The sequence below is a fragment of the Eublepharis macularius genome, chromosome 3 (genome assembly GCF_028583425.1).
Source record: "Eublepharis macularius isolate TG4126 chromosome 3, MPM_Emac_v1.0, whole genome shotgun sequence".
Taxonomy (NCBI): Eukaryota; Metazoa; Chordata; class Lepidosauria; order Squamata; family Eublepharidae; genus Eublepharis; species Eublepharis macularius.
The window spans coordinates 168,093,918-168,106,126 of record NC_072792.1 but is presented as its reverse complement, the minus strand read 5'-3'; the positions used below and the strand labels follow the sequence as shown (position 1 = coordinate 168,106,126).

The 12,209-nt window shown below is 40.1% G+C and overlaps 1 protein-coding gene across 3 annotated transcripts in view; it reads left to right on the top strand.

The window, feature by feature from the left end:
* The window catches only part of CEP295 (centrosomal protein 295), a 41,041-nt gene that overhangs the window by 8,736 nt on the left and 20,096 nt on the right, over nucleotides 1-12,209 (top strand). Inside the window, exons 5-12 of one of the 3 annotated variants that reach the window (XM_054974722.1) lie at nucleotides 1,696-1,789; nucleotides 3,944-4,057; nucleotides 4,785-4,925; nucleotides 6,761-6,944; nucleotides 8,049-8,195; nucleotides 8,903-9,127; nucleotides 10,585-10,691; nucleotides 11,065-11,283. In XM_054974722.1, coding sequence (XP_054830697.1) covers nucleotides 1,696-1,789; nucleotides 3,944-4,057; nucleotides 4,785-4,925; nucleotides 6,761-6,944; nucleotides 8,049-8,195; nucleotides 8,903-9,127; nucleotides 10,585-10,691; nucleotides 11,065-11,283 — 1,231 coding nt within the window. Of the gene's footprint in view, nucleotides 1-1,695; nucleotides 1,790-3,943; nucleotides 4,058-4,784; nucleotides 4,926-6,760; nucleotides 6,945-8,048; nucleotides 8,196-8,902; nucleotides 9,128-10,584; nucleotides 10,692-11,064; nucleotides 11,284-12,209 lie in introns of those variants that run through there. The other 2 variants (XM_054974723.1, XM_054974724.1) reach the window with 2 other exon arrangements.

Here is a 12,209-nt window from a genome sequence, read left to right as displayed (position 1 = left end):
AAATCGCTTTAAGTCAGTTTTGTCCGCAGATAAATATTTCTGGAAATTTTTATGCCATGGTAGCAAAAAAGTATGTGTTGATGGGGGTGCGGGGTGAGGATGGAAATGGGAGTAGGATTCAAATATATGCAGTATTTAGATTCATATCAAATATAAACTTATTTTACTGCTTGAAGATGCATTGATTATATCTTAACATATACAATTATTTTATTTAGTATATTAATGGTATTTAAAGTTTAATATGCCTTTGTTTTTACAAGAAAAATTACAAATATATCCAGCACTTGAGCGAGAGAGCTACAAATTGCTACACCCTACCACATAAATCTTAATTTTGCCATCAGAGAGAGGGGGGAAAGCTGAAAATAGAGAGCTTGTTTTGTGGTAAACAACAGTATATATTTGAAACGGTCTTATACAATTACAATAGGTCTGCCAACATAGTTGGATATCAAGTTAAAGTTTGTAACATTGAAAACACTAGACTTTTAAATAATGTATTATCATCAAACTCATTACAGCGTTACTTGTTGCCAAAAGTATTCACGTGTGAACAGTAAACATAGCCTTGAAAATATATTGTATATGTATACATTATACATAGGAATTATTGTTGTCTAATGTTGTAGATTGTATTACTGTCATTGGTGTTCAGGGGAAAGAGCCAGGGAAAACCAGACATGGGGGACCCTGCTTCCCTAGTCTTTTTGAAGCCGGCTATTGCTTTCCCTGACACAACAGCCCCCCACACACTCAGTGGGTAACTGCAACCAGCCTACTCACTGTAAGATCTGACAGGCTAAATTCTGCCCCTCTCTGCCATACACAGGCACACCCCTTATTCATCTCAACCTACAGCTTGGCTCAACTGAGAGCTGGCATACACATGACAGTTCTTTTTGCACCAAAATGTTATGGGGATGAAACAGTCTTGAACTACTAACAGAGGAAGGATACATTTGGCTAATTGCATGGACAAAGGGGGAAGGTGGTTTTCCGGCATACAGGAGAATGCAAAAAGGAGTTAAAATAACACAGCAAGCTAACACAACCTGCCTAAGCTGGTTCCTTAACTTAACAGCTTACAATTCTTCATAGACTCCAAGTCATGTTGGCCTGGCATAGGCCTACCCTACAAGGATAAACAAGCATTTGAGTCCAGTAGCACATTAAAGCTCTCTTTGGTCTTCAAAGTGCTACTGGACTAGAATCTTGCTGTTCTACTACAGACCAACACAGCTGCCCTGCAACTATCAGGAAGCATGTGTTTGTACAGTATCTAGGAATTCATGTAGCTCAATCAAATTTTGTGTAGAAATAAGTACTTCAGTAGGTTTACTCCCAAGTTGGAATGTATAGAATTGTTGCCTTAGTACTTTCTGTTTTATATTTGTCTAAAGGCTTCAGCGTTCCATTTTTACAATGTAATAGATGATCTTCTAACAAGTCCCAGTAACTCGCTAGATGTTTTTGAAGATATATACTAAGCAGCGTTTTCCTCTCCATCATCCATTATTCAACATTTGTTTTCCAGCTAAAAGTGATATAGTGCTGCCTGCTAAAGTTTATTCTACTTGAAATTCAGTAAATGCATTGACCATGTTTTATTTAAGTTAATTTTACTGTTTGTTTGAGTAGGTCTTGTGCAAAGTCTCATTTGAATGTTTTATTTCTTGCCTCTATTCAAACAAGGAGGGCAAATGCACGGAAGCATGCATTAAAAATAGAAAAAGAGAGAGCAGCGAAAATTGCAAGCCTGCCTCCACCTCCACCCCATCCTTTTGAAGTGAGTATTCTTTCCAGAAACTTTTAAAATCCCAATGATTTAGCTGACTAAAATGGAATATTTTTAATATGAATAATTGCCAACATTTTGAAAATGTCTACAGGTAGGCTAGAAGTGCATGATCATTACATCGGTATTTAGCCAAGGGAATTTTGGATTTTAATAAATGTAAATGGGGCTATAAAAGGAAGTTGATATGTTATGGCTCAGTTGATGCATTATGAAAAGTACCAAAAGCAGAAGTCATATAATACCTTTTATATGGACCATCCAAAGTATCACAAAGTGTGCAAGCTCTTGAGTTTCCTAGAACTCTTCATCAGGCAGGATGTTGAATACAAAAAGAGGGAGGAATGGGCGGGGGTGGGAAGGGAAGGGAACATAATGGATTTAGGTCAGGTCAGACTGTATATGTCTGCATTTTCCAGAGCCTGATGATGCAATTGAGGATGAGGATGCAGACTTGACCAGATTGGCTTTATGTTATTTTAATTGGTCCTAATAGAAGATATTTTTAATTGTGCAATTTTTCTGGAAACCAATATTCTGGGACTTTATTTTAACTCAACCATTGGATGTTGCATATTCATATCAATGAAAAATAGATAAAGGAATATTGCAGTGAGAAAATGGGTGTTGCCTGCTCTGTATTCATGGGCTATTGTCCTGCAGCATTGGTCACATTTGAAGTGCTATTGAAATGTCTTGGATACAGACTTAAATTGGCAATTTCCATTGGTTCCTGTTTCATGCTCCCCTCATGTAATTTGTTGAGGTCCCCTGTCCCCTCCAGGATTAACCTTTCGTGGAGATCAGTGGGCTGCAGTGGATTGGGGAACGCAGGAATGTTCTAGAACAGGGGTGGCCAAACTGCGGCTCGGGAGCCACATGCGGCTCTTCTATACATATCATGCGGCTCCCAGAGGTCTCTGAGCATTGCCGTGGCCATAAAGTTTATTTTATTTTAGTTTATTTCCCTCCCTCTCTTTCTTTCAATTCCTTCCATTCCATCTTTCCTTCTTTCTTTCCATGTCTTGCATATTTTCAATAAAAACATTGGGGTTGACAGGTCCAACTTGGAAAATACCTGAGGACTTTTGAGGTGGAACCAGGAGACTTTGGGGGTGATGTCTAGCAAGGATGTGACATCACTTTTGTGATGTCACTTCCAAGTCAAAGTCTCGTCCTAAGCCTCACCCCCTTCCGATGTTGTCACTTCCCATATACTACACCAGCCGCCCACCCCTTCCTGTGATATCATTTTCAGGACACTCCCCCAAACCCGCCTCATCCTTTGAAGTCACTTCAATGCATCATGTCTTGTGGCTCTCAAACATCTAACATTTATTCTGTGTGGCTCTTACATTAAGCAAGTTTGGCTACCCCTGTTCTAGAGTGTTGTTGGAAAATTTAGTCTAGATCTAATCCAGTAAGTGGAACAAATTAACAATTTTAAAGGGGCAAAAAAAGGTAACATTTGCTGGATTGGAATGTCAGCTTTTAGCTACCTTTCCACCACTTTTATTTCAAACCATGTTCTTCCTATCTCTGAAATATTACATGTCCATGGTAGATTTTTTCCTCCATGGTGTATTTTTTGTTACATACATTTTAGTGTTTAAAAAAAGATGGTACAGTTTGGTGACAAAAAGTATGAGTTAAGAGATACAAAGTTTGAGGTGAAATCTTACATCAGTCATTGACTCTCTGGGTAGTCTGAGCAGTGGTTTGGAGACCTTATAACCACCCAGTAAGTCAGAGATTTTAAGATAATTAATGTGTAGTGCTTTGAATATGCTCTGTGAGAATGGCAATTAACTAACTCTGCATTTCAACTATGCTTCATAAAAATAACTAGACAAGGATTACTATCATGCATCAGTTCAGACAACTGAGAAACAGGTAGAAAATGTAGACTTCCTTGTAGAAATAATGAGTTTTGCTTAAACCATTTTTGTCTGAGTCTTTAACATATCTCTGCCATCCAAGTAGCTATGCACTAGGATTTTCAGCAGGAGGGTTTTTTGACATTCCTCCTCTATCTGGGCCTTGAGCTAAATATAAAATTGGCAGCCTTATGCAATATGTTATTTTGTTCATTATGAAATGGAAGATTTGCCGTTGTTACCGCTGGTTGTTCTTTGTATATTTTAGAATATTGAGCTGAAGAGCATGCCTACAGTGAAAGTCTATGATGGTGACAGTTTTGCAGTTAGTCATCACCACTTTTTTGAACCATATGTGGATAGAGAAATGGACATAGAACAGGTGATTGTTTTTGGATTTCCATGTGTAATAATCTGTGCCATAGCAAAAGCCAGAAGGGCACATTTTCTCTAGGGTTCTGCTGTCGGTTGCAGAAAACCAATGATTTGCGTAAGTTTCATTTAGGCGTGAGACCCTTATATTTCTGGATCTTGGTCCATATAAATTTATGCATTTCTTCCCAAGAGAATTTTTCTCTTCACTTTACTTACTTAAATAATTGTCTTCTACTATCATGCTTGGTCACGAAGGTTCCCATAGAATTTGCTATAAAATAACCAACTTACATGGCTTGACCCCCTTCCTTATCCCCCCAAGGAGGCTAATTGATAATCAAATATTAAGGAGCCTACAAAATGAAAGGAGGATAATAGTACCACCCCAGCCCTCTTTTGGTGGTGGTGGCGGGGGGGAGGGGAGGTTTATGCCCATCACTGAAATTAGTCAATCCATATACAGTTTGTTTGTTCAAAGCTAATATCCTACAAACAGCAGTTGCTCTTGCGTGCCATAGGATTAGCTTACTTAATGGAGCTAAAAGAAAGTTTCCCAACTTCAGAATCTGGTTAAAGTTGAATTCAAGTACAGTTAATATTTTTGATGCTGTTCTTAAGCGAGCAGTTTAGTCCTTCGAGTCTGATTTGATAGCCACAGAACTGCTCCCTTGTTGTTGGCTTGTTTTCGAGGCTCTGTAGAACTTAGTGTTGTTGACCTGTTGGTTCACTGCCAGCCAGACGCTCGGCTACTTGCTGAAGAGGAAACCAAACGTCAGGAAGGACTACAGAACGAAGAAGAAAGGGAAAAGAGAGAGCAGCTGGAAAAAGCTCATCTGAGAGGCAAGGAAGCCTTGAAGATGGTTCGTCTGGCACGAGTAAGTAGAGTGGAAATGTTGCATCTTAACTTGACAAGTGAAATGAAAAATAATCGCAAGTCACATTTAATCGCAAGTCACATATTTATATAGATGTAATTTTAATGACAAGCAGTAGTATTTTATAATTTTAATGATAGTTAAATGTGTTTTAAGCTGTGTGGTGATCCGCCCTGAGCCCGCTGATGTGGGGAGGGCAGAGTATAAATCCAATAAATAAATTAAATTAATTAATTAAGTTCCATTTACGGCTAATAGCCACAAATAGATCTATCGTCTGTAAATATGTCTCTCCCCTTTCAAAGCTGTTAGCCATCACTGCATCTTACAGTACTGAGCTGCCATAACCTTTATTACATATTGCGGGGCAAACTACTTCCACTTTCTCTGCACCATGCATAATTTTGGAAATCTGCACTCTGTCTCCTTCATCATACTTTTAGCCTTTCCTCCTAGGAAAGGTACTTCAACTTTGTGATGATTTTGATTGCCCTTGCCTTCACCTTTTTCATTTTTAGAGGTGGGATGATCAGAACAATATACTGAACAATACACCTTTATATAAACCATAGATTTATATAAAGGCGTTAGGTTACTGACTCAGTGCCAGTCCTTTTCCTAATAATCCCTGGGTATCCCGAAGGTCTATTTGCAGTTGATTCTAAGAATTGCTTTTTAAAAAAAACTTAAAACAGAATTGTAAACAGAGATTCATCACCAGTGTGCTTTGACAAGATATACCAAAGCCACTGTAAATTGAAGAGAATTGTTCATATTGATTTTTCTTCTCTGTGTGTGTTAAAAAAAACCTTGCTGACTGAGGATTCATTTTACTGTAGTAGATCCAGTCGGCTTTTCCACTCAATCTCTCCCATTCTGCTCCTCATTGCAGTTCCTGGCTCACATGGCTTTCGTCCGTGCAGATCCATAAGCCCCTTTTTGGCACAATCTTTTTAGGTGGTCAACAGTGGGAGCCCTTCCTCCTTTTTTTTTAATCAGTGGAGCAGCTGGTTGGATCACTCTCCACAGTGTCTCATACAGAGGACTCCAGCCCAGAAGAGCATGAGCTACAATAAAAGTGTTCTTTAAGTTGTTGCGTTACTCTTCTTTTGGTCAAGAAGAAATGACCTTATTTGGAATGGTCTCTTACATGCCAAACTATGCCAAATCTAATGCTTGCTGCTCCTATAACTTCCTTGAACATGTATATGTTAAATATTTTGTTGCTTCCTGCATTAAGGATTCATTTTTATGGCACTTTACTAATTCAGCAGAAGTTATAAATCTGAGCTGTTAAGGGAGAGTAATGTGGGCTTCTCTTCCCAGAATACTGAATGTTGTTGTAACGTGCCTGACGTTGTGGGGAAGGAAACTATTAATATTTCATTTTAAGTAGCAATTAACAAACTATGCCTTCTGAAACTGTATTGGAAAATCTTCACAATTGAAGCCAGTGTTTCATAATGATATATGACTAATAAAATGTCTTGAGACTATAAATTGCACTGAAAAATGGCAGACTTCTTTTTTAAAAGGAGCAGTGGGTTACTTTTTAAAAGAAATCAACTCATTTTGTACATAATGAACCATAATTTAGGTTTCCCTGTGTAATATATGTACACGTACATAGATCTTCGACATTACAATCAATCTAGTAGTATATACATACATAAAAAACAGTAACATGCCCCCACTGAATATACTTAATGGCATCTTATCCTATAAAGTATCCTTTAAGCATCCACATAACACACCAAGAGTGAGGATCTGTTGTGTCAAATAAATCACCTGGCTTTGAATGGCGGCCTATTTTTGAGTGTTTTTCTGTCTTTAAGGACAGGGAAAAACTGCTGGAAGAGCTTGAACAGATGCAGACTATGGACCTGGCACGGAGGAGACAGATAGTTGCACAGATGCCACCTCAGCTGTTTGAACCAGGCTACAGACGGGTGGAAATTAGGGAAGAATGGCAGAGGGAGCTGGAGTGTGCCTTTGAAGACATGTATACTGGAGACAGGAGTAAGTTTTATTTAGAACAGGGTTTTTTCCTGCTGTGTAGAAGGCGATCTGGGGTTGCTTGGAAACTTGTCAGGGTTCCTCAATGAAGAGGGAAGTAATGGCAGGTGAGGTTTGTTAGCGAGTTTGCAATTACCAGTCAATATACTGCTCCAGTGTGCAAGAATGAGAGTGTCTTGGGCACCTTCGGTATTGTTCATGCAAGGGACAGATGAGATCTGGCAGATCTGGGCCAGTGTCCCATGTAAACAGAGTGCACCCTTCAGGCCATGCCCCAGAACTTCTGCAAAGCAATTTATTTCTATAGCAAGAGGTCAGGCATGTCTCAGCAGACAGGCTGAAGGGAAACCGATTCCTTGAAGGAAGATTTTTTTTATTTTGTTTTTTAAAAAACACATGATTTCGAAGGTCAGCAAAGTAGGCTGCCCGCTTTGCTTCTGTGAAATCGCCATGACTTCACTGGGCTTTGCGTACCATGCTTGATTTCCACTGGAAGGGAAGGGAAGCCTGTAGCAGCAATGACTGAGGGGAAATGTACCTTATGTCTGTAATCATGACTGTTGAATATTCCTACTGCAGTAATTTGGATTATTCCAGTAGTATTCTAGAATGAAGTGAATTTCAGCTGACCATGTTAGTGCATTTGTGTCCACATTTCGTGTGAGTTGCTTTACAAAGCAACACTGGTGGCATATTTAGTTTATTTGAAACCATTGTCCTTAGAGTACTAGGTTCAAGCTGTTTCATTTCGGAATCTGAGAGTTTGGGTGAAACTTTTTGATTTCTGTTACAAATGTGGCCTGTAGTGTGAATTCCGCCACTTTGTTCACTTGGCGATTGAAGTTTTTACTACAAGTTGCCTCCCCCTTAGATAATCCTGCCCTAAAACCAGCAGCTGTCAGTGGTCAGAGAATGAATTGTTAGTTCTTCTGAACTGTGCCCTTGGTGTAATTTCATTGAACATTTTGTATTGCTTTTCCCTTGAGCACTTCATTGTGTGAATAGACTGGTTAAAGAAAGATTTTTACTGCATATTTTCTGGGAATTTAGAATTGACAGTACTGACTCTTGCATGGCAATTTTATGTGACTTAATTCCTCCCCCCAGAAATGCGAGGAGACCTCATTCTCCACCTTGACCCACAGCCTTTACCAACCTTCTCGGATCACTCTCAGGATGATGAACTGGATCTTTCCCAGGAGCCAGGAGGTGTGCCGTCAGCACTGGGCGCTGGGCAGGACACAGAGCCAGGCAGTAACATATTTCTAAATTGGTTTATTTTATGTTGATGTTCACTAGCGAGCAGTGTGTGTATCTCTTATACAGTAGTGGAAGTTTTGCAAGGAATGCGTCTGTAGAGTCCACTTGAATGTTGATGCCTATCTTGCTTAAAAACTTGAATATGACTATTATTTTCAACTAGTTAATTAACCTTACAACCTCGGTGGGGTGGGAAGGACAGTGTGGCAGTCAAATCAAAGGGTAAGCAATATCAGTGGGAGGATGGGCACTTTCGGTGGTGTGTATTTTATGTAATAGTAGAAATGTTTCATCTTAATTGTGTGTCAGAATGCGTTTGTAAATATTTAATGTAAAATTGTCAACCCATCTGATGGCTAAATTTTGTAAGTCTCTAATCGTATATCAGTTTTCCCCAGGTAGATCAGTCGTTTGCACTGGCAAATGACATGGCCGCTGCAGTAAGCTATCCCGCTGAATCTGGAGAGGGGAGGGGTTTAGCAGAACTTTCTGTGACAGGCAAAACCATAGAGGCAGGAACCCCAAATGTTTATCTTCATTTTGATCTTTGCTCATAAAGCTCCTAAGAAAATGCTCCATATACAGTTTAAAGTTTGGGTTTTTTTTAAACTACCGGACTCAATTTTGAGTGAAATTCATGTGTAGCCTTAAATAACATATTTTATCTACCTGACACGTTTTGGTGTGTATTTTAATTTTAGATGTTGAAGTAGAAAAGGCACCCGAGACTCAGTCAAAACTAGCTTTAAAAAAATTGCTAAGCAAGATTAGGAACCAGAAAGATCACTGGACATCAAGATGTGAGCCGGCACCTCCAAGTGAGACAGAGACAATTGAGTCAGGAACGATTTCTAGTAAAGAGAGAAGATTATGTGAATCGGAAGTTGAGGATGAACCAAACCATGATCCTGCCCCTGAAACACAGGGTATGCGCTTTTTTTAGTTTTCTGCATTTGGGAGTTGAAGGTGAGCATAATGATGTGCAGGAGTCAAAGAACCATAAAACAAATTCTGTAAACGTAATGGAGTCAGATCCAAGTAGTGATGCCTTCTGCTGTGGAAAACTGGCACTACTGTTAAGAGGAATGCATTTATAGAGCTCAAAGAAGTCTTGTGGGGGTGGGGTTGTTTTGCCAAATAGGCTTATCATACGACATGGGAAAGGGAGAGACAGCTGTTTTAAAAAATACAGTTTCACCAGGATGGTCCAAGCCACTCGTGTGAGCCTAAACAGCATCCAGATCCCAGATCCGGATAGTGAACTTATTTGGTATAGCAGTGGTGGCATCAGACCGATCAAACCCGTGGATGCCAGTTAAGACAGGCTGTGGTATTTTGCCCAGGTTGCTTTCTAACTTGTTCATAAGGGGGGCTCCACATAGAGCACATTCAGTAGCTTACACTTGAGATTTCAGTAGCACAGATCAATAAGATCAGACCAGCTGAGTCAAGAAGGAAGAATATTCTCCAGACGCTGTACAATTGGAAGAAGATACTACTAGAAATGGCACCAGTTTGCTTTTTACAGAGGCAGTAAATGTAAGACTCGCCTCAGAAATGAAAAGAGAATCCCATTTAGAATGTCACCCTTACCAAACTAGCATTACCAGTGTCTTACCTGGATTTAGTTTTAGCATGTTTTTTCTGCAGTCTCTTCACCACTGCAAGACATTTATATGTTGCTTTTACTTGAAGGGATTCAGGGCAGAATTTGCTAAGGTTATGCCATTTTTTTTCTTCAACACAATCTTGAGAGAGGGGGGTTTATATCCTTCAGTTGCTGTCCAACAACAGAAGAGTGGTTCCGTTGTAGAAAGGGAGGTGGTTCCTCCCTTCCCCTGTAGACCCCTCGTGCTACTTATGAAGGTCTCTTGACAACTCCCTCCATCAACAAAATTTCAGGGGCTTGGTGAGCTATGGAAGGAGGGAGAAGGAGAGTCGCACCCTGCTGTGCACATGGATCTCATAGGCTAAAATCTGGTAATCAGCCTGACTGAGCAAGGATGTCAATCTGGGTCTCACAAATCCAGCAGTGTAGCCACTACATCATGGAGGCAAAAATAAGAATATCATGAACCAGGGCATTTACAAACACAGAATTTCCCTTTCAACAAACAGTTCAATGGGCTCAGCGAATAGTGGCTTAGAGCTGTTGACAAAATTCATGCAAGATACCTGTTGCCACATTGTCCATTTTTAAAAAATCCTTCAGATCCATTTTTTCTTTAATATTTCGAGTGTTTACTCATCATATGTACATACTGTTTAAATGATTCAACCTCAAATCTATTTATTGCAGACAGAAAATATTACATTACAATCGGTTATGACATAGGTAACATACTTTAGTCTACTTTTCAAAAAAAGTCTTTTTGTATTTTAGAGGTGCCAGAAATCTTGGATCAAACTGTTCTTGCAGGAAATGCTGTTGTAAGTCACTCACAAGAACAAACAACCAAGATTGAAAAGGATGCAGAAAGACAAAAACAGGTATTTTACAAAGAAGCAATGATATCAGTAATAATTATAACAGTAGTTTTTATCATACATGTTCACATCAAGTAAATATTTACATTAACAGTTGCCTTTGTAAAGGTCAAAACTGTCAGCCTTGGCCACCATTTAAATTTATTTTCAGAATTAGTCTAAATTTTCCAGGTTTTGCTTTAACTTCCAGTTTGAGCTGATTCTTCTTGTTCCTTTTCCCGAAGGTCTCCCAACCCTCAGGAGTGGCCTTTTGGGGTGTACAGGGGACTGCACAAAGTGGCGGACATCTTCCTGAAGAGTGCAGTTTGTAGGAGGGTTGGACCCAACCCGGAGAATTTCTTTTGTCATTAATGTACCCAGTGTTCTTTTGATCTAGATGGAGTGGCTGGAGCACCAAAAAGCGGAGCAGCTGGCGTTGCTTCAACAAATTGAAGAACAGAAGATTCAGCTAGAGGTTGATTTGCTGAGGGCCCGAATGCAGGACCTGGAGGGAGAAGTGAAGACAGAGCAGGGAAAGAATGCACAGCAGTCTCACACCATTCGGATGAATGAGAAGGACCCTGCTGTGGACCAGCAGCAGATATTGGAACTGAAGGTTAAAAAAATATATATATACTTGCTTGATGTAAAGACAGCGTTGATTCCCCACGCTGACAGGAATGTGAAACTCTATTGTCAGCTGCTCTATTAGGATGGGTTGTTGCTGAGAGCTCTAGTTTTGTTTGCTGTGTTAAAATATGATTGGTGAATTAAAGAGACTGGGCTCACAAAGAGCCCAGATTCTATGACAGGAATAAACTTTGCAATTTTGTATATTTTCCTAAAAAATCTGAAATCTAAAAATAAATACATTGGGGGAAGTTAAAACCCACCAAAATATTCGTAGTGACAATAGCTTTAAGAAACAAATGCCCTTTCAGTGATAGTTGTGAGGGTTGGTAGGTAACCAAGACAGTATTGGCAGCCTTCAAGCCTTATCAGTATCCTGTGGAGGAGGGAGCAGGGCCCTTTCCATGGCTGTTTTGACCTTTGATGGAGGAGTCATTGGGACCAGGCTGGGCAGCAACCACAGAGCAACTCCCTGCCACAGAATTTGCATGACTCATCCAGGACTGGCTACTTCTACCGTTGAACAGCAGCTACCCCATGAAAGAAAGTGATGTGCAGTGGTTAGTGTTTTAGGCTAGATTCTGGGAGACCCAAATTACAATCCCCACTCTGCTAGGGAAGTAGGTTGTCAACTCCAGGCTGGGAAATTCCTGGAGAATCGGGGAGCAGCCTGGGGAGGGTGGGGTTAGAGGAGAGGAGGGACTTCAGTGGGTTATAATGCCATATTTCACTTGCCAAAGCAGCCATTTTTCTTGGGGGAACTGATCTCAGTTGTAATTCCAGGAGATCTCCAGGCCCCTCTTGGAGGCTGGTAACCCTGTGTGAAAGCTCACTGGGTGACCTTGGGCCAATCATACATTTGCAGACTAACTTACCTCATAGGATTGTTGGGAGGATAAAATGGAGAAGAGA